Source organism: Notamacropus eugenii, chromosome 4 (assembly GCF_028372415.1).
Source record: "Notamacropus eugenii isolate mMacEug1 chromosome 4, mMacEug1.pri_v2, whole genome shotgun sequence".
NCBI lineage: Eukaryota > Metazoa > Chordata > Mammalia > Diprotodontia > Macropodidae > Notamacropus > Notamacropus eugenii.
The window spans coordinates 107,752,293-107,777,940 of NC_092875.1; the positions used below are offsets into that span (position 1 = coordinate 107,752,293).

At 37.7% G+C, this 25,648-nt stretch overlaps 1 protein-coding gene and 1 long non-coding RNA gene across 3 annotated transcripts in view; one reads left to right on the plus strand and one right to left on the minus strand.

The window, feature by feature from the left end:
* Positions 1–6,133, plus strand: part of DNAAF11 (dynein axonemal assembly factor 11) — a 104,006-nt gene extending 97,873 nt beyond the window's left edge. For both annotated transcript variants that reach the window (XM_072603043.1, XM_072603041.1), the window contains one exon: positions 5,771–6,133. Coding sequence is in view for 1 of the 2 variants with exons in the window: in XM_072603041.1 (XP_072459142.1) it covers positions 5,771–5,948 (178 nt within the window). In the remaining variant the exon portion in view is untranslated. The remainder of the gene's footprint in view (positions 1–5,770) is intronic.
* The window catches only part of LOC140500442 (uncharacterized), a 68,506-nt gene that overhangs the window by 6,409 nt on the left and 36,449 nt on the right, over positions 1–25,648 (minus strand). The window lies entirely within an intron of this gene.

The following is a 25,648-nucleotide window of genomic DNA, read 5'->3' on the forward strand; positions in this document are numbered from 1 at the left end:
TATTTATGTCTCTAATGTAGCATATTCAAGGAGATGGGCATATCCCTGATTAAAGGCAACTGAGCTTGTGCAAAGGCTCCCAAAGAAAAGGTTTGTTTGAACTACAGGTGTGGTCTTTGTTTCTAGATGAAATATAATCTCCCTACCCCCCAATCAGTTAAACAGGTCTTTTTTTCTTTTTTCAACATAGCAATTTAAATTCCTCCTACATCTGTAAATTGCAAGACATCCAGGTCATTGTAGCTGAATTAACTGCAGGAAAAAGTAGCAGTATGCAGAAGGGGTATCAGCCTTGAGTCTTACAAGTAATGGGATAGGTAATCAAAATATTAGGAGTGTCACTTTCTGATGACAGGGCCTCCATTTACTGAAGTGATTATGCTGATGGCTTACAGAACTCTCAGGAATATTCTTCAAGCTTTGCATGACCTTCTTAACTATACTGTTGCCTTTTGAAAACATGCTCTCTATCAGCTGGATTACTTAATAATGCTCTAATCACTTTTCATCACATAGAAGATGTTTTTGCCTAGGCTATATATGGTGCTTTATCATTCAGAAGGAGGTATTTTTTTTTTATTATTATTGCCTCTTCTTGGACAACATGATGTGCACAGTGTAGGGGTGGATGTCTGCCAGTGAGAAATATTTAGGCTGGGTAAGGATTGACAGGCCGAGGGAGGAAAGGGTACTAGATACAGGTGGTAGATAATGATGTCTGTGGACAGGGATCATGTGAGCACTAAGTTAAGAAGTGACAACTGTTCTCTCTAATTCCCTCACCCAGAATGATGCTTCAGATATCAGTGTCTCAGAAACCACACTGCCACTTGACTCTGCTACATGTTTGATGTCTGGTCATGGACAAGTCATCTCACTTTTCTGAGTGTTAGTTTCCACACCTACAACATGAAGCTAATAATAGTTTAATGTTTACCTTTTAGAATTACTGTGAGAATTAAATGAGATAATGTACATAAAATACTTGGTAAATCGTCAGTTATTGCCTCAAAAGTACCTCTCTGTTCCTAGGCAAGTAATCTAACCTCTCTGAGCTCTAGTTAACAATTAGTTTAAGTTGCAGAAAAAAATATTGGCCCACATCAATAGAGACAAATTCTTTACCTACAATTTCCTTATACTAGTGAAATCACTGCCCAGTTCTTGTATCTTCTAGATGGTATTATAATAGTAGAGCTAATATTCAGAGTAAGGTCCTTTGATGCCAAAACTAATATTTTTTCCACTATGCCATGCCAAGAAAGGAGAAGTATTGACAAGGCTTAGTAAACTGATTGGTTGGGGGTGGGAGAGAGGAAAAGGAAATATATGTAGATGAGTCCGAGGTTGAAAAGGTACTTTGCCAGAAGGGTGGTGCTTCTATCAGTCAAAATAGGAAATTTTGGAAGAAAGTAGGGGGAAGTGGGTGAAGGATAACAAATGAATTCTGTTTGGGGCATGTTTGAGCTTAAGATGCTTACAGCTGGAAATACAAAACTAATAGTCAGGAGTCAGACTAGAGTTAGTTGTATAAATGGCTAGATGGATGGATGGATAAATTGGTTTCAGAGTCATTTGCATAGAGGTGATAGTTGAATCCATGGTAACTTTTTAGAACTTCAGGGAAAATATGCAGTAGATATAGAGAATTTGAGAATTAGAGAATTGCTGGGGCAGACTGTGAGAAGAGAAAGGAGATGGAATATCCCTGTTGAAAACATGAGAAAGGGAGCAGTAGATCTTATGGGCAACCAAATTGGCAGTAGCAGCTTCGGAAATTCTCAGCTCGCAGATGGCAAGGGGGTCAGATGGAGATTACAAGGGACCTTTTACTGGCAGTGGGTGTAGAACTCTGTTACATTGTCCATATGTAGTTTCCAGTCACAGTCTCAAGGAAAGAAGGAACACTAGTGCACTACATTATATGACTGCAGGGGAAGAGGGACCCTGGTCACAGTTGAAGGACAGAAAAGAATGCTTGTGGTTGGTCACAGACCAGAGCAGAGGCCAGGAGAGCAATGACCACACCTATCCTTAAACCCTACCACCTTGGAAGAATTGAAAACTTACAGACCCTCAGAACTAGCTGATATCTTAGATATAGAGGACAAAATAGAAATTGAAAGAATCCACCAATCAATTCCTGAAAGAGATCCCAAAATGAAAACTTCCAGGAATATTAAAGACACATTCCAGAGCCCTCAGGTCAAGGAGAAAATATCACAATTTACCAGAAAAACCCCCAACAATTCAAATGTTGTGGAGTCCCAGTCAGAATAACCCAAGATTTAGCAGCTTCTACATTAAAGGATTAGAGGGCTTGGGATATGATAATCCACAGGGCTAAGGAATTAGGATTACAACCAAGAATCACCTACCCAGCAAAACTGCATGTAATCCTTCAGGGGAAAGAACTGATACTTGATGAAACTGAGGATGTGCAAGCATTCTTGATGGAAAGACCAGAACTGAATAGAAAATTTGACTTTCAAATATGACTCAACAGAAGTATGCAAAGATAAACAGGAAAGAGAAATCACAAGGGGTTCACTAAGGTTAAACTGTTTATATACCTACGTGGGAAAGAGATGCTTGTAATACCTAAGAACTTTATCATTACTAAGGTAGTTAGAATACGTATACATAGACAGAGGGCATGGATGTGCATTAACTAGGATAGGATACTATGTAAAAAATAAAATTAAAGTTTCAGAAAGAGGGATGAACTGGGAGAAGAGGAAAGGAAGAGGTACAATGGAACAAATTATCTCATATAAAAGAGTCTCAAAAGGTCCTTTACAGTGGAAGGGAACATGGAAGGGGAGTGGTAGGCAGTGCTTGAACCTTACTCTCATCGTAAATGGCTCAAAGAGGGAATAACATACATACATAGTTGGGTTTAAAAATCTATGTTACCCCGGGGGAAAAATTTAAGAGGTTATACAAAGAAGGATGGATTGGGGGAGGTGATCAGAAGTAAAACAATTTTCAGAAGACATAGAGTGAAAAAGGAGAGAGAGAGACAGAGAGAGAGAGAGAGGGAGGAAGAATAAGGAGGAAGAGGAGAGGAATAAATGGGGAAGTGTAGGGAAATACACAGTAGTCATAACTGAAAAATTTACATCAAATTTCTCATAAAGACCTCATTTAAAAAAATAGAGAATTGAATCAAATGTATAACAATACAGGTCATCCCTTACCTAATAAATGTTCAAAGGATATGAACAGGCAGTTTTCAGATGATGAAATCAAAGCTATCTATAACATATGAAAAAATGTTCTCAATCACTATTGATTAGAGAAATGCTAATGAAAATAGCTATGAGGTATCATCTCACACGGATCAGATTGGCTAATATGACAGAAAAGGAAAATGGCAAATATTGGAGGGGATGTGGAAATATTGGGACACTGATGCACTTTGGAGTTGTGAACTTATTCAACTATTCTGGAGGACAATTTGGAACTATGTCCAAAGGGCTATTAAAGTGTGTACTCTTTGACACATTACTAGACCTGTATCCTGAAGACATTAAAAAAAAGAAAAAGACCTATATGTTGTAACAGCACCCCAGTATACACAGGGGGAACTGCTATCACAGGTTCTTAGATCTGCATTCATAAAAGGAAAGGCAACTTTTGAGGGGTTAACAATCACTTTAACCAAGTACATGTAGCAATCCTTTAACTAAGAAATATGTCATTTGTGACATCTGGGTTCTCAAAGCTGGGGGTGGGGGAGGATCCTTAGTGACTTCCCAGAGTCCTCATCTGGCAATCAAACCTTCTTACCAAAAGTAAGCCCCAAAGTAAAACCCAATACCTCAGAGTCTTTATACACTTTTTAGAGCCAGAGGGCATCATATCCCTTGAGAACCAGTGCCTCCTTAACAAAAGGCTTGCACCTTCTTACAAATTATCCCAGGCCTGACAATGGGTGAGAAAGATTCTCCTCAGTCACATTCAAATAGAGACACTATACTTCTTGATCATACTAAAACAAAAACAGCGAAAGATCCTATTTTACTTGCCATTACATATGTACAAAAATATTTATAGCAGCTCTTTTTGTGGTGGCGAAGAATTGAAAATTGAGAGGATGAGCATCAATTGGGGAATGACTGAACAAGTTATGTTATATGATTGTTTTGGAATGCTCTTGTGCTCTAAGATATGATGACCAGGATGCTTTGAGAAAAACCTGGAAGACCACCATGAACTGATGCAAAGTGAAGTGAACAGAACCAGGAGAACAGTGTACAGTAATAGTGTAAGATGATCAACTGTGAATGACTTAGCTATTCTCCACAATACAATTGTCATAGACAATTCTGAAGGACTCATGAAAAATGCTATCTACCTACGGAGAAATAACTAATGTAATCTGAATGTCGACTGAAGATACTATTTTCTACTTTATTTTTTTAGTATATTTTTGTCTGTGTTTTATTTCCCACAATATGATTAATATGGATAGCTGTTTTGCATGACTATATATGTGTAATTGGGGCAGCTAGGTGGTACAGTGGATAGAATGCTGGACCTAGAATCAGAAGAACTTGAGTTCAAGTTTGACTTCAGACACTGACTTTGTGACGTTGGGCAACTCACTTAACTGTTTGCCTCAGTTTCCTCATCTGTAAAATGAGCTGGAAAAGGAAATGGCAAACTACTCTGGTATCTTTGCCAAGAAAACCCAGGGTCACAGATAATTGGACACAACTGAAATTACTCACCAGCAACAAGGCATGTGTAACCTATATCAAATTGCTTGCCATCACAGGGAAGAGGAAAGGGAAGGAGAGGGGGAGAATTTGGAATTCAGAATTTACAAGGACAAATGTTAAAGTTGTTTTTACATATATTTGGAAAAAATATTTTACAAAAACTAACCAAAATAGTGTATCTTAAAAAAAAAAAAGACTTAGAAACCTTTGGCGTCTTGGGTACATTCTCTTTAAAGCATCTGTGATAGAAAACAGACAAGGCTCTCACAGAGTAGGAGAGTTTGGTTGGACTGTAGTCTGGATAGCCTATCAATGAGATCACAGATTAATTCTCAAGTAAAAGCATATATAAGTATATTGCACCAACAGTTATAAAAGACATTTACATGTATCATATTACTTAGAGTAATCCTCACAGTAACCTTTGAGGGTAGATATAATAGAGATGGCATTATCATTTCACAGATGAGGGAAATTTCATGTCTTGCTCAGGTTAATATGCTAATAAATGAGAAAGCTGATACTCTTTCCACTCTCATCTTTTATAGACTGCATATGTGATTGTAGAGTCTGTGTTCATGTTCTAGAAGCACTATCTCTCCCTAATAGGCTGTAAGCTAATGAGGTTATGTGCTCTACTGGTCTTATGTTGAAAAACTAGGTTCTGAGGTTCTGATTCGAGCTCTGTAATAATGGACAAACCCCCTCAGTCTCCTCACCTGCAAAATGGGGATTATAATATCTGCACTACTTATTTCCTGGGATTGTTCAGATAGCAGTACTACGTAAATCTTAAAGCACTATGCAAATGAGTTATTATTTTGGTAGTAAGCAATTATGTCTTATTTAAAATTGATATCTTCCCCAGAACTTAGAACAGTGATCCCTGTACATTGGGTATTTAACACATAGTTATTAAATTGAATTAAGTATATTTGAAACTTTCATTTAAATTATGTTATCTTAACATATATAGCTTTTAGCTTTGAAAATCTCTGATTCCATAAACATCTTTCTCTTTGTTTTTGTTGTTGTTATTATAGAAACAAAGAAATTGAGAAACTTGAAGTAGATCCCAGCAAGTATTCATTTCCTGATGTGACTAATATTGTCCAAGAGAAAAAATCCACTTCTGGAAGAATCCAAGCTAAACCTCCGGTGGTACCCTGCGCTGAAGACCCAGACTTTGACGATAACCTTGAAGTCCCACCTTTGATTTAAACCTCAGAAAATACTTTCATTGATTATGATCTGCATGGCCTGTTTCCTTCAGTTCAGAAAATGCATCATATTAAGTTAAAATTACATTGTAGTTTAATCTGTAAGCAAAATGATTTCTATTATATTTCTACCTAATTTGAATAATATTCTTTTAAGAATAAAATATTTTGCTTATGTACTACTGATTCTATTGTAGCACATCAGAAATTATTTAAATTTTATTAACATTTTTCTACTGAGTTTTTCATATAAACCACAGAAATATTTTAAGAACATATGAAAGCAAGTGGTCAGTAGATTATAAGACTGCCCATTAGAGTGGGAAAGTAGTCTTTAGTTCACATTTGTGTAGAGTTATTATTCTACAGTTAATTGGTAGGGAGATAACTATTTTCTTTATGTTTAAAATTTTTCTAATTGTGAACCTGGATTCTAGTCTTCTAGCGTTAGAGATGTAAGGAGTGGGGAACATGGCAATCTGATCCCAAGGTAGAATAGTCTTTTATTCCTGGAAAAGATTTGAGCTCTTCATTGGTCTCTAACAATGGTCCTGGATCCAGGAAAGATCAACCAAAGGCTGGAGCCTAGAGCAGGGAAAGAGAAACTGTTATGGAGGGGAACCCATGTTGGCAAGTAACACCGAGGTTTAGCTGTCAGCAAAGGAAATCACTTTCTGAAAGCTCGATGCATGCCTCCACATGGAAAGGGACTGAGGTTTTTGGCCAGGAGAAAAGAGTAAAGGAGGCAGCTCCCCATAAAGGTCAGAAGCAGCCTTTGCACTTATCCATGGAGGAAAGCTGTTTCAATAAACCAGTTAAGACAGAGAGAATCCCTTAAACGTGAAACATCTTCCAAAACTGGAGCCATTGACCTTTCTGGGAGGTGATTTCTTGAATGAGTGTGGGCATGCTAACCTCCAGCTGCCAGATAATGGTTGGTTTCTCTTGAGTAGGGAAGACTGGGAACATTAACAGTGTTTCTAATGGTCTGTGATTGACAAAATTAGACCTTTTACGTCTTGAAGCTTTGAAGCTTCTTATGAAGGTCTGACATCTACACCTAGAACTGAGGTTATAGAGGTGACGTCTCTAAGGGTTAAGAACCTTAACAGACTTGCCAAACTAAATCTGTATGAATTCAAATCTAGAATTTAACATAGCAGCAAAACCTATGCAAGAGTAACCCAGGAGGTTCTCAGTACAAGACCTGGAAGGTCTGGAAGGCACTCAGAAAGGCAAAGAAGAGGGAACTAAGGAAAAGAAAAGGCCTAGTTCCTTGTACATTTTTCTGCAAAGCTAGAATGAACTAGTTAGACCTCTCTGATCTTGTAAAAGGTTTTTTTTTTTGTTTTTTTTTTTTAAATTTGCAATGGTAACTATACCAAAAGCTTTCCTAGGTCTTAGTAAAACTATCCCAAGTTTATCTTACCATATACAACGTAACCAAGTGCTGACATACCATAGGTCAAATCAAGTGTTTCCCAAACATAAAAATGGCATATAATGACACAATAAAAGCTTGCTACAACAAAATAAGCTTATGTTATGTGCTATTCTGCTTTTCTTCCATGGAAGTATTATATAGAAACTCTTCTCAGTAGGACTTTCTTTCTTATCCGAAGGTCATGCATGATAGTAGGAATAATATTGGAAACAGAATAAAAGAAAAACTGGGCAGAAACATCTCCAATATCTCCATTTCCTCTTCTGTGAAATGGAGTTAATAATTGTTCTGAAGATTTTTAAGGGAAAAGGAATGCATTGTTGTAGAAAGGAGGAAAAAGGGAGTGGAACTAGCTATTTCTCATAATTGTAAGGTACATGAGAAGAAGAGTATACTACAATAGCAGACACCAGATGAATCTCACTCTAATCTCAACCAGACAAATGGGAGCTGAACACACATACATTTACATATATGGAAGAGCTCAATGGGGAAATGGAGAAATGGGGGAGGGGGAGTTAAGAATAAAGATAACTTTGGGGAGGAAGTAGATGCAATCAAAATAAATTTCCTAAGCTTGAAGAGTGAATTAAAAGAAAAAAAAAGAAAAGGAATTGGTAAAGAAATTAAGAAGTGGTGATATCTATTAATGGGGGGATGTTTGGGAACATTGTGGTATATTAATGTGATGAAATATTATTATGCAATAAAAATAGCTAGACTTAAGGACTTAGATCAATGCATTGATCATTAGTGTCTGCTGATGGCATAGGGAATATCATGTTACCTGCCTCCTGAAAGAGAAGTGTTGGACTCAAGGTACCAAAAGAAACATAGATTTTTGGACCTGGACATATTGTGTATGTATTTTGCTTGACTATGCTTATTTGATACAGAAGATTTCTCCCTCTTCGTTTTTAATAGGGAGGGGGGAGAGACTGAAGAGGAGAGAAGAACAATTTGCTAAAATTAGCAAAAATTATGTCCAAAAGGGCTATTAAAATTTATTTTTAAATACACAGAAATGAGCAGTAGGATATTCAGAAGGAAACACAGACAATCATGTCAGTATTAAAAGTAACATGTGGAATTAATTTTTTAAAGTGAGTAGTGTGAAATGGAGCCTATTATATATACCAGTTGTATATATAATTCTTGTTTTTGTAGTTGGCCATTTATATAGAAATATTCTTTTTATGGTTTAAGTACAGAATAAAAAAGTTAAGCTAATTGGATATACTGACTGCTGGTTAATGGGAAGTGCACAGGTGGAGGCTCATAAGTTATAGTGCTTGGAAGTAGGCTCGCAGGGTTACCCCTAGAAGCCTCTGGGGTACAAGAAGGAGTGCTAATTGGGGAAGTATCCCAGAGCAGGTGTTATATCTGCGATAGATATATTCTTTTTTGAAAATGTTTTCCCCCAATTACTTGTAAAGAGAATTTTTTACATTAATTTTTTTAAAAATCTGACTTCTATATTTTTCCTTCCCTCCCTTTTTTACCTCCCCCCTCCTTAAAACAGTAAGTAATTCGATATAGGTTATATATGTGCAATTATGTAAAACATTTCCATATTAGTTATATCATGAAAAAAGAAAGAGACTGAAAGAAAAAAACACAAAAAAAGTGGAAAATAGTATGCTTTGGGTTTGCAATCATACTCCATCAGCTCTTTCTCTGGAGGCAAATAGCATTTTTCATCATGAGTCCTTTGGAATTGTCTTGGATCATTGTATTGCTCAGAATAGCTGTCATTCTCAGTTGATCATCATACAATATGCAATAGATACATTCTTGAAAAAATGTCTATACATCAAACTTTTATGTACCAAGTAATATTTAAGCTAACATTCATTATTTCCCAAGATTAAAAATGAACATCGCAAGGGACAATTGAAAGGCACATGGTGGGTATGAGTAGGTTGCATAAGTTATATGTATTAAAACATAACCAATGATTAACTCCTAAGAACAGTAGTAAAAGATATCATCAATGAAATGTATGATAGGAAGAGAAGATGGAGTGGCCACATGGCAGAGTGAAGGATGATGAGGCGAACTAGAGAACTCCACTGATATGCTCATGTCAGGATAAAGAGAGAAAGGTCTCCAGTATGTTCAGTTGACTCCTCTAGTGACTTTCCGGAGTATGTGGTCAAGAATCACACAGGCTGGGGAGGTATGGTTGAGTTGTAATCTATATGAATGGAAGGAATTTAGACTTGATTGAATCAGCAATCCATTTGAATAAGAGAGCTCATTATTTAAATAAATCCTTTTGTGAATCCCAGAAAAATTTCAGAATTGAAAAAGACCTCAGGGTCATTTAGTCCAACCCATGCCTGGCAAAATTTCTGCCATGATACATCCAACAAGGGGTCGTATAGCTTTCCCTTGAAGACTTCCAATGAGTGGGAGCCAACTATCTTCCACTTTTGGATAGCTCCATTAGGCAACTTTTTCCTTACATCAAGCCTTAATTTACTTTTTAGCAACTTCCACTTAATTGCTTCTAATTCCTGACTTTCTGGGATGTCAGAAGAAATCTAACCCCTCTCCCACTTGACAATCTTTTAAGGACTTGAAAATAACGATCATGCCTTTTCTGAGTCTTGTCTTCCCTAGAAATTCTTTTGTAAAGTGAAGAATCCTTTTCTAAGTATTATCATGATTACCCCAGCTCTCATCAGAAGTATCCCATGAGTGTTTCAGTCTTATCTGGCTTTTGTCTTATAAAATCCTCTCAGACCTTCTCCTAATTTACCATTCATCTATTCTACTCCATCCACTTTATGTGTTTTGTATGAATGAGAAAGGCAAAAGAGGGGGAAGTAACTGGATACATATAATTTCATAAAATCTCTTTTTTTGGAGAGGGGGTGCACTTATATACACTTTTACTAAAGTGCTACCTTGATGCCTTATCAGAGATAAGGGTTGACTTTTGAAATCTCAAAGACTTTCTTTTCTTCTTCTTCTTTTTTTTATTTTGTGGGCTGGAATAATGGGAAGAATAAGAGGATCCTTCCTGATCTGATGGATCCTAATCCACTTCCGGAGAGATGCATTCCTACTTAGCACTGACAGACTTGGGAATGATGAAGCAGCTCTTTATTGGTTCCCATCAACTTAGACTCTGGAAACAAAGCAATCCCTTTATTGTTCCCTTGGTCCTCATAACAAAGTTTAGGGACATATGGGGGCTGTATTAGCCATTGAACAGGAAAAGTCCCTCCTACCCCTCCCTCCACTAAGCTTAAAAAGAGAAACGACTTCTGTTATCACTTTCCTTGACTGTTGGGCATAAAGAGATATTCTGAGTCTCTTTTAGACATCCATCAAGGGGGAGAAGGAGGTCAAAAGGGAATATTTCCTTGTTCTCCGCTGAATGCTGCAAAGGAAAGAGTTTGGGAATCAGAGGACCTCAGTTTGAGTCCTGACTCTGCTACTTACTACCTTTTGTCAAGTCAAGTAATCTCTCTGGGACTCAGTTTCCTCATCTGTCAAATGACAATGGTAGAGAATGTAAAGACACGTGCTCTAGGACAGTGGGGGAAGGTGTCTTCTCAGCTCTAAGGTCCAGCTCTGGGTTTATTTACAAGGACCAGGTTTATGTCCCTGAGGGAGACTAATCAGACTTTCCAGGGCCACCCTCTCTGGCATATTATATCCCTACCCCAGAGTAGAACTGGGGAAAATCCCTAAGACAAAACTAAGAAACAGCTTGTTTAGTGTTTCCCATAGAGGAACTATTTCTTCTAGAAAGATACTCAAAGTATGATAAAATATAATAATCTAATGATCAAGTGTCAGAAAGATATTAGTTTTCTTTACCACAAAATATATTTAAACACAAAAAAATTCAAAATCATTTATTAAAAAATGCTTAGTATGGCATTTATTGTTGAGTTCTTTTAGTAGTGTCTGACTCTCTGTGATCCCCATTTGTGTAACACCCTTTTAAAAGGTTATTATAACTAAAACCAAAACATTTTGTGAAATGGGAATCCCATCTTCACCTCAGATTTGTAGTATCTAAGCAATTCACTTAAAATCCTTATCTTCTGGCAAGGTAGCGCATAGCTTGGGGGTCATCAATTTCTCCTAGAAATTGTTTCAGATCTTCCTTCCTACTGGACAACTGAACCCTGCTCCAAAAGCTCTTGATATGAGGTTGCTGTCAAGGTTAGAGACATCTATCTTGCTGTCACTTCTGTGTTTAGGGAAAGAAATGCAAAGAAGAGGTAAGGAAAGACGACTTCTAGTGGTAGGTTTACCTACACAGCACATGCTCCTGCTGCTGCCAGGAATGTGGAAATTGGTGGAGAGGGGCAGGGAGGAGAGAAAATTATGTGCTTGCTTACTTGCTAAATCCTGAGGATACAAATATAAAAAGTAAAGTAATTCCTCTTGTCAGGGAACTAATAGAAAGCTTTAACATATATAAGGAATTGGTGGTCAGGGTACAGATTTTTTTTTTTTTTGATTGGAAAGTCACAGGAATGATGGCAAAGAGGTGACCAAGGTAGATATTTAATAGGATATTTAAAACACGAACTAGGGTCTGGGAATGATGAGATCTGGAGGGCCCTTTATGTTTTTGCTGACATTAATCAAGAGAACAGAGTCCTAGTCTGGGCATTCCAAAACTGAGTGGATTTTTACCCAGGGCTTTGTCTCAGGAGGTCTGGTCATATGGGAGACAGTATCAGGGCAGATGGCAGGGAGATTGATAGTATGGATAGCTGGATGAAATGTAGAAGATGGTTCACGGTCTGGAGTTGATGGAGTAAAAACTCCAAAATAAGAATATTAAATAAAAATACAACGTGAAGTTCATGGACAACATACATCATTGGCAGCCAGTCTTAGCTTTAGCTGGATGAAGTAGTTTGAGCAGGAAAGCCTTTCCCTTCTACCTCCTATTGACTTGTCAGAGTGGCTAATATTCTAGTCTTAAAGGTTTCTTTCATCAGGGGAAAATGTTAAGCAGTTGAATGAAACAATATGGGAATACTGAGGAATCAGGTGCTAGTACTGGGGAGCACCAGACCTAGGATGAAAGGCGCTAGAATCAAATCTTGGCTCAGTTACTTATTACCAGAGTGACATTTGAAAATCATTTAACTTCTCAGGGACTCGGCTTTCTCAGTTACAAATAAAGTGGTTGTTTATGTGACTTTGAAGGAGCACATGGTCTAAGGTGAGGTGTGGGAAAGGGGATGAGGAGAGCCCACTGGAATGTGAACTTGCTAATAATTGAGGAATATCTTCAGGTAGGATCTCAGCTTCCCTAGAGGTTCAGATTCAGGGTGGAGCACTCTCAGGGCATCAGGCAGCATTGTGAAGAGGGAGCAGGCAGCAGTACCAAGGAGTAAGTTCAGGCACAGCTGGCAGATATGGAGTGGTACGAGGCAGAGGAAATGTGGAAGATATTATATTGCCTCATACAATTCAGTTAGATTCCAGTTCAGTTTATTCTAGTGTAGTGTCTAACTGTACAATCTCTGTACCTCCCCTGCTGGTGAGAGAGAAGGGGTGGGGGAGAAGAAACATAGAACAGAGAGAATTAAAGGAAAAATGGGCATGTGTCCCCTATCTCTCCCCTCTTTTTCTCTACCACCACCATAATAAAGTATTAATTACTTGGTATCCGTAAGGAAAAGGGGCAGTTAGGTGGCATAGTTGATAGAATGCCAGGCATGGAATCAGGAAGATTCATCTTCATGAGTTAAAATCTGCACTCAGACACTTATTAGCAGTGTGACCCTGTTTACCTCAGTTTCCTCATCTATAAAATGAACTAGAGAAGAAAATGGCAAATCACTCCAATATTTTTGCCAAGAAAATCCCCAGTGGGGTCACAAAGAGTCAGACACAACTGAATTAGGAAAAAAAAGCAACTTGGGTTTTAAAGGATAAAGTAGGTTGAAATTTCATATATGACAAATAACCACTTCTGTGTTTAAAATATTATAATTTCATTGGTACAGCAAATCCATGTTGATTTGTCCTACTAGTCAAATGAACAGAGATATTCAGAGAATGAACAAATAACGTCTTATAGGACAAGTAAAATTGCCCTGACAGTTTTTCCAAAAGAAATTTCTCTAGCAGTTATACCTATACTGTTTTAAAGACCACTTGTCTAGTGAGAAATAACTATCGAGTAGTAAATATAAATTTGTCATTAATTATATTTTCTGTTAAATCTAGAATTCTGTTCCCGTAAGAGGTTCTATTATGTACTCCCACTTCTCTATAGACACATACTCACATATTTTATTGTGAAAAGGCATATAAATGCTTCCTTTGAAAAATAGTACAGGACTGAGTACAAACCTCTGAGCCTCTTTCAAAAAAGAGAGAAAAAGCAATATATTATCCTGGATGTTGATTTTCTACTTTACTATTGTACTTAAGGAGGCTTGTTAAGAGAAATAGCTTTATCCGTAAGAAACTTTTTTTTCCAGTGGCTTATGATTCTAAGTGCCAAATAAGCTACAAAGATAATAAATAGGCCAGGCATGGGAAATTTTTGTGCACTGCAAGGGCTCCTTTCCCATGGAAGAATTTGAACCAGGTTTTGAAGGATATTCTATTTAATTGTTTTTCAGTTGTATCTGATTCTTCATGATCCCATTTGGGATTTTCCTGGTAAAGATATTGGAGTAGTTTATCATTTCATTCTTCAGCTCATTTTACAGATGAGGAAACCAAAGCAAACAGGATGAAGTGACTTGCCCAGGTTCACATAGCTAGTAAGTGTCTGAGGCCAGATTTGAACTCAAGATGAGTCTTCCTGACTCCAAGTCTGGAACTCTGTACACTATGGTGCCACCTAGCCTTTGAAGGATAGGTAAAGCTTCCTTGGCAGGGTGAGGGGGGAAGGAATATCTGGTTGGTGGTATATTATGATAGAAAGGCCAGAAATAAAAATGCAATATTTAATATAATTAATAATAATCATATAGACTCATTATAGCCTAGACCCTAGCAGAACTTCTAGAATAGGCATCTTAGAGGTTATCTTGTCCCATTCCCTGGATGTCACAGCTCAGGAAACTGTCCTAATGTAAAAAAATCTAATATTTCATAGCTACTAAGTGGCAGAGTTAGGATTTGAACCCAGTTTCCCTTACTGGCAATCCAGACCTTGGTCTGCTGTATCACACTTTCATCTCATTCACTAAAATCTGTACTAATTAAAATAAATTCTACATTTGAAACTTCAGAATACTATTATGCTTTAAGAAATAAAGAAGGGGATAGTATCCTAGAAACCTGGGAAGACTTGTATGAATTGATCAGAGTAAGCAGAAACAGGGCTGCTAGATGGCTCAGTGGATAGAGCACTGAGCCTGGAGTTGGGAAGACTTGAGTTCAAATATGACCTCAGACCTATACTAACTGTGTGACCCTCTATTTGCTTAATTCCCTGGAGAAGGAAATGCCAAAATACTCCAGTGATCACCAAGAGTTGGACACAACTGAACAAGGCAGAAAACAGGATGACAATTTATATATAAAGAACTGAATTATACAATCTACAGGTCCTGAGCAACCATGATGAAATGCTACCCAGTTTCTGATAGAGCTGATAGACTCACATGCAGATTAAGACATAGTCTGTATTCTTCTTCCCTGCCTGAACGAGAAATATGGGAATTTGTTTTGCCTGAATATACACATTTGTTACCAGGATTTTGCTTTCCTTTTTTTCTCAATGAGACAGTAGAGGTAGATGGGAAGGAAAGAAGGTAGAATTTCATTGTTTGCAAATAAATCAAATATAATTTTAAAATAAAATTTAATTGTTTCAAGATGAAAATGCACGAAAGGGGTAATAATTGGAGGACTAAGTTCCTACAGAAGGGAGAATAGAATGGATAAAGTTTACTAATAGAGGTTATCCTTGGTGAGAAGCAGAAACACTGATTCTTTGAGGCATGAAAGAGGGTGATTATTTTAATCTCTTTGGGCCCCAATTACTTTGTCAATAAATTCATGGTATTGGATTACATGATCTCCAAATTCCTTCCAATTTTAACATTTTGTGAAGCTATAATGAATAAAATGTTTCCCATTGGGAACTCTTCCAGGGAAATCTGTTAATGCCCTATCATTTCTTCATTGTTTAATGGATTATAAAAACACCTCCTAGGTCACATAATGGAAACACCTGTTAAAGGCCAACTGTTAACTTGTCAAATCTATCCAGGATACAAAGTAACAGCTTCACTCATATTAAAATCAAAAATTGTATTATTATTGTTTTTAGAGTACTAAATTATGACTCTGGTCACTGAAGGGTTGTGTTCAAAGAGTAGAGGAAGATTTATATTTAATTGATGCTTAATTGTATCCGTCTACTTAGTTTAGGTAAAACTAGTATTCTGGTAGGAATTTAGGCATTTGGCAGTTTATTCTTTTTCTTCCTTAATAAGGTCTCAGGTTCTAACTTGGATCTGTGTAAGCCCAGAGTATTTGGCAGGGGGAGAGACCTTGACCCCAGGTGACACCCTCCTGAACACATTGTAAAACTAAACCTGGACTGCTTTCTGTTTTTCATATATGACATACTGTTTCCCATCTTTTGCGTTTTTGCAGACACTGTCCATCATACCTGAAATTAATAATAATGATGATGATGATAATAACAGCTCGCATTTATATAGTAATTTCAGATTTGCCAAGTGTTTTAATATGTGAAATCTTTTGATACCTGTGAGGTAGGCGCCCCATTTTACAGATTAGGAAACTGAACTAGAGGAAAATGAAACTTTTGCCCAGGGTCATAAGATAGCATGTCTGTGGCAGAATTTGAACTTAGGTCATCCTTCAAGGCTCAACTCAAGCATTACTTCCTACTTACATAATAAAGGCTTTAGCACTGTTGGGTTTCTAAGAGTTTACCATTTGCAAAGAGGCTATGGATACATAAGTTATTTCGACCTTGAAATATGATAGAAAAGTGTTTCCCTGATGGGAAACTTTGTTGTCTTCAGGATGCGTGACACAATGTGTTCGTGTAACTTACATATCTTGCTGTAAATCAATTAATTATCTGCTCATATTTCACTTTTCTCACTTGTCAGGTATCTTAGAATGGATATTCCTTTCATATATGGGTTGTCCTAGATGACTCCTAAGATCTTTTTCAACTCTCAAACTATGATTTTGTAATTCTAAAATTGTGTTTTTATTCACAACTGACCACTACCACCACCACCACCACCACCCCCCAAAGTGATTATTACAGCTCATTAACTTTCTACATTTCAGTCAATTTTGTTTTTTCTAAATTTTCAAAAGATTACAAATTTTTCCTTTATACTTGGCTGAGATGAAAACTTAGACTATTGTACCTGTTAATGTGTCTGTATTTAATTTGAGCTATCTTTTTCAGATATAAGGAATAAAGTATAATGTATCCAGGACTGGTGTGCTGGGATGTGCAGGTCAGAGGCACAAGCATTCCCTCTCAATTCTCAAAACAATTTGCCAGTGTCACGATTAGGCAGTTTAATACAGAATTTCCAGTCTTGTGATCTCTGAGCCAAAGGGTACACCAGACATTCGTGGGAATTCTCAAAGAGAACACCATAACAGCAAGGACCCCGACATACACAGGGAGCCCTGCTATCATTGCTTCTTAGATCTGTTTTTCTTAAAGGAAAGCAATTTTTGAAGGATCAACAATCGACTTTAATCAAGAACATATATCATTCACTTAGTGCAGGGGGAAAAGCACCCTGAACTTCAGAGAAAATACAAACAGAGAAATAAAGACCAACACACAGGGCTTCCAACTGTCTGACCATAAGCAATACATACATGACAGATCAACAGATAGATCCATCTGCCCGACCATTACATACTTACACAGCACTAACATCTGGGTTTTCAAAGTAGGGGTAGGGTGGGGAGGGGCTCCTTAACAGCTACCCAGAGTCTCCTCTGGCCAAACAAACACTTCTAAAGAGTAAGCCCCAAAGTAAAAGTTTACCTCAGCGTATTTATGCACTTTTTAGAGCCAGAGGGTACCACCCTTTGCTAGTGCCTCAGGAGAAATCAACAAAATTAACAAAAGGTATTGAGACCTATTCATGGGTGGGAAAGGTCTTTAACTCTTCATCCCAACCCACCATTAACCTTGTATTAACATCACACACACAAAGTCTAGAAGAGACAGACTTAGAGCAAAAAGCAGTCAAGGCCAGAGTTGGAAGGCAGCAGCCACAGGCCTCAACTCCACTAGAACTTAATGACTGGAGTTGGAAAAAATCTGGGGTAACAAGGGAAAGCAGAAACTGAAAGGCAGAAACTTTAAAAGAGAAAATTAGAGAATAACAGAATTGTGGCAAAGAAGGGTGAGATGCAGAGAGAACATTGGGCCCTGAAAGTATCTTTGAACAGAGGATTAAGATTGAAGCTATCAGTTGCACTCATTCCTTCAAGCAGTGAGGGAAACCCTCAACCCCACTCCCTGAAAATATTTGTTTTTTCCTCAAATTTCTTTTCTGTTCAGGAATGTATTGCTTGTACCTTTTGCCGAATCACTTCTTGCATCCCAGTTTTTACCTTAAACACAGAAAAGGAAACAATGGAGGAAACAAGTTTATTACATGCCTGACGTGTGCCAATCACTGTGCAAAGTGTTTTGTAAATAATCTCTCATTTGATCCCATTAAATTGTAAGCTCCTTGAGGGCAGAGATAATCTTTTGCTTTTTTTTTTTTTTTTTTTTTTGTATTCTTAGCACTTAGCCTGACTGGTGCATAGTAGTTATGTAAAAAAAATGTTTATTGATTGATCCTCACAATAACCCTCTTAGATTGACTTTATTATTATCCCTATTTTACAGTTGAGGAAACAAAGGCAGAGAGAAGTTAAGTGAACTGCCAGGGATTTCACAGCAAGTCTAAGACATTGGATTTAAACTTAAAGTCTTTCTGACTCCAAGACCAGTCATTGGACCAGTATTCTATCCAGTGTGCCACTCTAATACAGATAAACACATCACACAGGAGGGCTGCTGGCACAGGTTCACTCTTGATCTGGTGAGATAGGAATGACACTGAGAAGCGGTTAATAATCTTACTTCATTCTAGTCTAGTTTTCTCGGAAGAGAATTGCTGGTTATGAGAGTACAAACTCCTACAGCATTCCCTAGTCACCCTTCTCTAGGCCCGGTGAGAAGGGGGGGGCAACTACCCCTACCTCTCGATGGCTCAATCAAGACAGGAACTACTTGTGTTTCCCCTAAATATTCCCAAGCCTCAATGGGGGCCAGTGGAGGCAACCACAGATTACCGCCCCCCCCCCCCCCAGCTTTTATGGGGGCCAATCAAAGCACACACAGCATTCTCTACTTGTGCATTTAACTCTAAAATTCCCCATTCATTGCCCAGTGACCACCTGCTTTATAGGGGCAAAAGACAAAGAAGGCATAGAAGTTTATGTCATCTCATATTTGTATCTCACTGCGCAGCCACAGTATGTTGAGGGCCTGGGTGGAGTGCGGTTGACAACATCAGGATAGGCCTTCGGGGAAACTGTTCTTTGAGACTGTGCTCATTATCATCCGGATTAGGTCTCCATGCCCCCCAGAAGTTGCTGTCTCCATGAGACAAACAAAAGAATTACAGAAAACAAAGGATGTGTAAAATAGATGCGCTCTAGACTCACAGTCTTTAAGATAAGACTGGTTAAATCACTAGGACAGGAGACAAACAGAATGTCAAGGAGGCTTGCAGTTTCTGTCTATAAATACCCAGATCCTCAGATCAAGAAATGGAGTTGGTCTATCTTCTCCTGCCTCCTGTCTTTCTTCTTCACCACATCACCGAGCCATGTGGGGACACAGGCCCACTACAACAGTGGATACTTATATTATATATCATTGTATAATGCTGTGCAAGTGAGGTGGAGATGTTTTGAACCATAATTGTGGGAACTCATATCTAATACCTGGAGACAGGAAATTATGGTTATGAATCCTGGGAAACAGAACAAAAATTCGCTTCACATACACTAAAATCCACCTTACTTACGCTATTCACCTTACAAACAGCCACCTAGTTACTTCAAAAGGCCAAGTGCTAACTAGAGACACATAAAACTTTACACTAGAATAAACAGTCAAACCGTTGTCTGGATGCTAGCAATTTTCCAAACCATGGGCTCCAAGCTACCGTGGTTGTGTTAGCAACTTTTCATCTCATATCAACCTTATAAAACAACAAAGAAAAGGGACTACATAGAACTGAGGGTCATTATATTTCTTCCTCATTAAAAAGTGAACTAGCTGTTGTAACAAGGTATAGCTAATAGGAAGGAATGGAGAGAGTGTGGAATCAGAGGAGTAAAGCAATCAAGCCCAGGTGAGATTTAGCTTCTGCCCTTTCTGGAAGAGAAAAAGGAAGCAGAAAGGATGTAGTCCTTTCCACAGTGCTACCTACTGTCGTTAAAAAAAAAAAATAAGTAAGCAATCCCTAGTCCAAGGAATATAGAGTACTGAATACACTTAACATACATGATTCCTGATTGAGTTATCTGTCAGCTCACTTTCCCAAAAGTTATTTTACATTTATTTGTATAAACAAATATGTGGATATATATGTATATAAACATAAAATAGCCACATATGTATGTATATGTACATGCATATATATATATATGTATATACATATGTTACTTTTCCTACATAGAATTTCAATTCCTTGAGGGCAGAGTCTATGTCATTTTTGGCTTTGTATCTCAAGCATGTTGCTTGGCGCATGATAGATATTTACTAAATGTGGCACAGTTATTTATTGATTGCTTTTTCTCTCTCATTCTTTTGGCCTTTAATTTGATTCTTCTGCTTGGAAATTGGAAGATATTAACTTTGAATAAAGTTTGTAATCAGAGCCAAATACTATGAAAGTAGATAATGGCTTGCTTTATTGCCCTGGCACTCCTTAATGATGTAATTTCTAATACTGTGTTTAGGGGTAAATTACCTTGATAATAATTCTAGTTACTTGGATTATTAGACTAGCCTCTTAACTCCTCTTCCTCTACTCTCCCCTCTGCTATCTAATTTAGATGCATGGTTGAGTAATGTTCCCACAGTTCTCATCATGTCACTCTCATGCTCAAAATCCTTTAATGGCTCCCTATTACCTACAGAATAATATGCAAACTCATTAGCCTGGAATTCAAGGAACATTGCAACTTCTAGTGTATTTTTAAGCCTTCTCTCCAATTACTCCTCTTTCAATATTTTGTGTTTTTCCCAAACTATAGTATTCACCATTGTCATCTTTCCTGCCTGCACATCATTATTCCTACTATTCTCCTGATTCTGGGAATTTATCTTTCTTTCTGTTCATGTTTCTAGTGGTTGAAATTTTCCACATATCTCAAGACCAAACTTAGGTAACACATATTCCATGAAGCCTCCACTTTTTTCTTCAGCAAGAAGTCTTCCCTTTCTCTTCAGAATTTCTCACATCTTTTTTGTTTGTACCTCTTATCAGCACTTGTTATATTCTACTTTGTATTGTAGTTATTTGCAAATCTTAACTTCCATGCTTTACCATAATATCAAGAAGAAAAGGGATTTTTTTCTTTATAGTTCCCTGCATATAGCAAATACTTATCCATTGGTCTGCTTTGAGAACAGAGGAACAGCAGCAACTGCAACAACTGTATATAGAACATTGTGCTAGACCCTGAGAGGAGATCGAAGGTTTAGGTAAGACCCTTAGGTGCTTGACGTTGGGGAAGTTTTCTGTGCCACAAGCATGATAGGAATTTGAGAACTGATTGGCATCCTGGGATTTATAATTCAGACGGTGGAGTACTCCTGGCAACTCTGAAAATCATCTGGAATACTGAGATCTCTGAATGAGAAAGAGAACTTGAGACAAACCTGGGATTTTTAAAAGTGACATCCATAGTCTGTGAAAGGACAGACTGAGAGGAAGGGGTGGAGAAATAATGAGCTGATCTATAAAGGCAATGGTGGCACAGAAGAAACCAAAAGGAGAATGAGGTAGAACTATGGCAGACAAGGGAGAGAGCCAGGTGAACCACTAGGTTCTAAAAGCATCTTAGAATGGAGGACCTGATCTGCAATCATCAGTTGTACTCCCTTCTTCAAGGACTCAAGGTCTCAAAGACTTCAGGTCTTCAAGGACTCATTTCCATAGAAGTTCTGATCCTTCCTCAACTTTCCTTGCACTTGTCTAGTGAAAGTATGCTGCACTTTCTCCTTTTATCTCAACATTTCCTGCTTTAAATTAGATGAATATTTTTTAATATTAATTAATATCAAAGTAAATTTAAGTCAATTATTAATGTTTTAATAATTTAATAGAATTAATTAATACTAAATTGAAATTAGGACAGACAGCCAAATATCTTTCTGAATGTTAGGAAATTTTCATAACTGAGGGCTTGAAGTTACTGTGATTATGCCAATAACATTGTGTCTAATATAAATTTTTTGAGGCAGCAGAGGAAGGACCATATGTCTCTGAGGGCCATCTTGTTCCTCATTGACTGAAAAGTGAGCTCATTATTATAACAGGATGTTTCTGATTAAACCTTCAGAGAGAAGGGAAATAAAAAAGGAGTGGGAAGTGACTGAAGAAAAGATCACATTCTAAACCATCTTCCTTCCCCAGGAAGGTAATAGGCAGGTCCTGGGAACTATTCAGCCCCTCCCTCATTCATCAGAGAAAAGGATTGTACTCCCCAGGTCAACTGTACATACCACAGCAGCACTCAGTGGTCTTATTCAAAGTATTCTTATTTAGAGATTCCATTTGTTTGCGACACCTTAAAGTCTAAGGCAGGCTTAGACTAACTTCTGATTATCCTAAATTTCCTCTGAGAAAGGCCTGTTCCTATAATGGGGAGAGGCTGTCCCTAAAAATCTGATATCAGTTGTCATTACTGAGCCCAGTACAGTGTGGTAGTGCAATGAAACTTCAGGCATAGAGAATTCTTTCTCAGTAATGGGGCTTAAAATATGAAATGTTAAGACTAGAAAGGATATTGGAGATGATCTAGCTCAACCACCAACTGTACTGATGAAGAAATTAAGTCCTAGAAAGTGAAACTTAACCAATGCCACAGAACTAAAACTTGAAATCATGCTTTTCTAATTCCATTTCTTGAGTTCTTTTCATTTCATGTCTCCATATTTCATTCACTGAGAACTGCTCAATTATTCAACTAATTTCAATTCTTTCTTGACTCTGAAAGATTTAAGAGTCCGAGAATGTATAGGGCTGAATAGCAATCAGCTTTTATTGAGGGATAAAGCAATATTCATGTTTTTGAAGAAATGTTCACTTTGGGTGTATTCATTACCCTCTCAGTTCTGAAGATCAGACAGCCTAAGTCTCTACAAGAAGAATAGATATCTGCCATAACTGGATAAGCCTATGGCGTTTATATGTGGGTTAAAAACTTAGATTCATGGTGAAAAGAAGTATATATGTAGTGGGGTAAGAGGGAGCAAACATTGGAGTTACCAGAGGTGAAGGAAAATGTACACTGTCAGGAAGCTGAGAGGGATATATGCTAGGAAGACAGAAAGATTCACTACAGTGTCATCTATTTTTTTCTTTTTGGTGGGAAAGGGTGCAGTTGTGAGGAATGCAGACAAAGTCATTCATATGAAGAGGGAATGGGCATTAGAGGCAGACTCTCAGATTTGAAAGGGTCATTGAATGATGATTCAGCCACAGGAGGGCCTTTAGTAATGGTAGACCCACCACCTAAGGAAGACCATTTCACTTTTAAGGAGCTCATATTGCCAAGGAATTTTTTCCCTACATCAAGCTGAAACCAACTTCTCAGCAACTTCCATATATTGGTCTTAGTTCTGCCCTCTGGGGCCAAGAAGAACAAGCCTCATCCCTTTTTCACCTGGTGGCCCTTTAAATACTCAAAGAGAGCTATCATTTCCCCTTCTTCCTTCAAAATCTTTTCTTTGAGTCAAACATCTCTAATTACTTCACATGATCCCTGTGTGACGTTTTCATCAATCCTTTCATCATCATGGTTACATTCCTTTAAATTCAGTTTATAAATGTCGTTCCCCAAACCCATTGGTAGGACTGGACACAAAGCTCCAGATGTGGCCCTACCAGGGCAGAGACAGTAGAATTACTTTCTTCCTCACTCAGTACAATAGGGTTCTCTCAATTTTGTTGTTTCTAAATGGGGCTCCCAGCCTTCTCCAAAATGATTACTTGATCCCCTCACTCCTTGGGGTACATGATCAACTAATTGGGGCAGTGAAAGATCACATTCCACCCTCCTTGAGAAAGCCAACTGCTAGGCTCATCTCCAAAACAACCTCATGATCTCCTTTGCCCATCATCACCAACACTTCCTTACTGCTATCCTCCCATGGCTATGTAAGCCAACCTCTCCCTTTCTCTGATTGATATTGGACCTTCAGGAGAGTTATTACTTCAACATGAGAAGTATTTCTATCAAAATCCTCTCTTATCAAAGCCCCACTCTATCCTTCTGATCACCTTGTTACCAGAGCAAATGCCCCTCTGTGAGGATCTCAGGGATAGACCCCGTAATCAGGGACAATGGCCAGTGAGTTACTGCCCCATTCTGTTCCCTCCTTTCTTTTCCAGTGAGGCAGAATGAATTGTTCACTAAGAGTTATATAACCATGGATTGGTTATATAATCTGCATCTTAGATCCCACTACAGTATCTTTCCCCCCAAACCCATTCCTTTTCTGAACCTCCCTATTTTTGTCAAAGACTTTGCCATTTCTCCAGTCATTCAGATTCAAATCTTTGCTGCTATCTTTGATTTCTCACACTCATTATATATCATATAGTCAATTAATTGTCAGATTTTATTGCTTCTCCTTCTACCGCATCTCTCTGTCTGGTTCTCTTCGCTCTACTCACATTGCCCACCATTCTACTCTAGGCACCATCACCTCTAGTGTGAACCCTTGCGGGAACCTTCTAATTGGTCTCCCTTGCCTGAAGTCTCCCCCTGCTCTTCTGCTCAGCTGCCAGTGATTTTTTCGAAAGCACAAATCTATGACATTCCTTAACTCAAATTCAAGTGACTCCATATTGATTTTATGATCAAATATTTATCTTTGGAAGATATATATTTTATACATGTTTAATAATATGCATAATTTGGTGCCATAGTATTCTATATAATTTATAAATAAATATACATGCATATATGTGTGTGTATATGTGTGTTCATGTTCATTAATGTTTAATAGAAATGACCACTGTTTTTTTTTTAGCCTAATGCTGCATTAATATCATCAACAATGATACTAGCTAACATTTATATGAAGTTTACTATTTTCCAGACATTGTACTAAGTGCTTTATAGATTATAATTTCATTCAGTTCTCACAATAACCTTGGGAGGTAGGTACTATGATTGTCTTCTTTTCACAGATGAGGAAACAGAGACAAACAGAGGTGGTGACTTGCCCAGGGTCACATAGTTATCAAGTGTCTTAGGCAAGATCTGAACTGAGATCTTTCTAGCACTCTATCCAATACAACATCTAGCTGCCTCAAGAAGGTCATTGTGATGTGGACTTAAATGAGAGCAATCCAGAGAAGAGAGCCATTCTTTGACCTGCTTATCAATAACACTATTACGAAGCTATAGTGAGCATACATTCTTCTGGCTCCTAAATCATCATCATCATCCTCATCGGCAGCAGCAGAAACACATTTTTTATAGTGACTTACACAGTTTACAAGGTCCTTTTCCTATAAAGTTCAAAAAGGTCTCGCAAATGTTATTGTTCTTGTTTTACAGGTAAAAACTCTATGACTCAGAGAGTTAAGCTACCTTGGCCAAGTCTCATGACTTGTAAGTGGACTGTTTGGGATATCATCCTAGTTCTTTCAATTTCAATCAGATTCTTTCAATTCTAGTTTAAGCTCAGTGTTTTTTTTTTTTCTCCTAGGATTCTTTCAATTCTAATTTAAGCTCGGTGTTTTTTTTTTTTCTCCTAGGATTCTTTCAATTCTAGTTTAAGCTCAAGTGTTTTTTTTTTTCCTACAATACTGATTTTTCAAAAAATAAGATGCCATCATAAGGGTGCCACATACCAATGGAATGGTACAATTGGGAGCCAAGATGCCAAATTAAAAATTATAGGTTTTCTCACTTTGTGTTCTTATGTTTCTGAACTGGAGGTCTCATTTCATATTTGAATGATCATTTTTATCAATTCA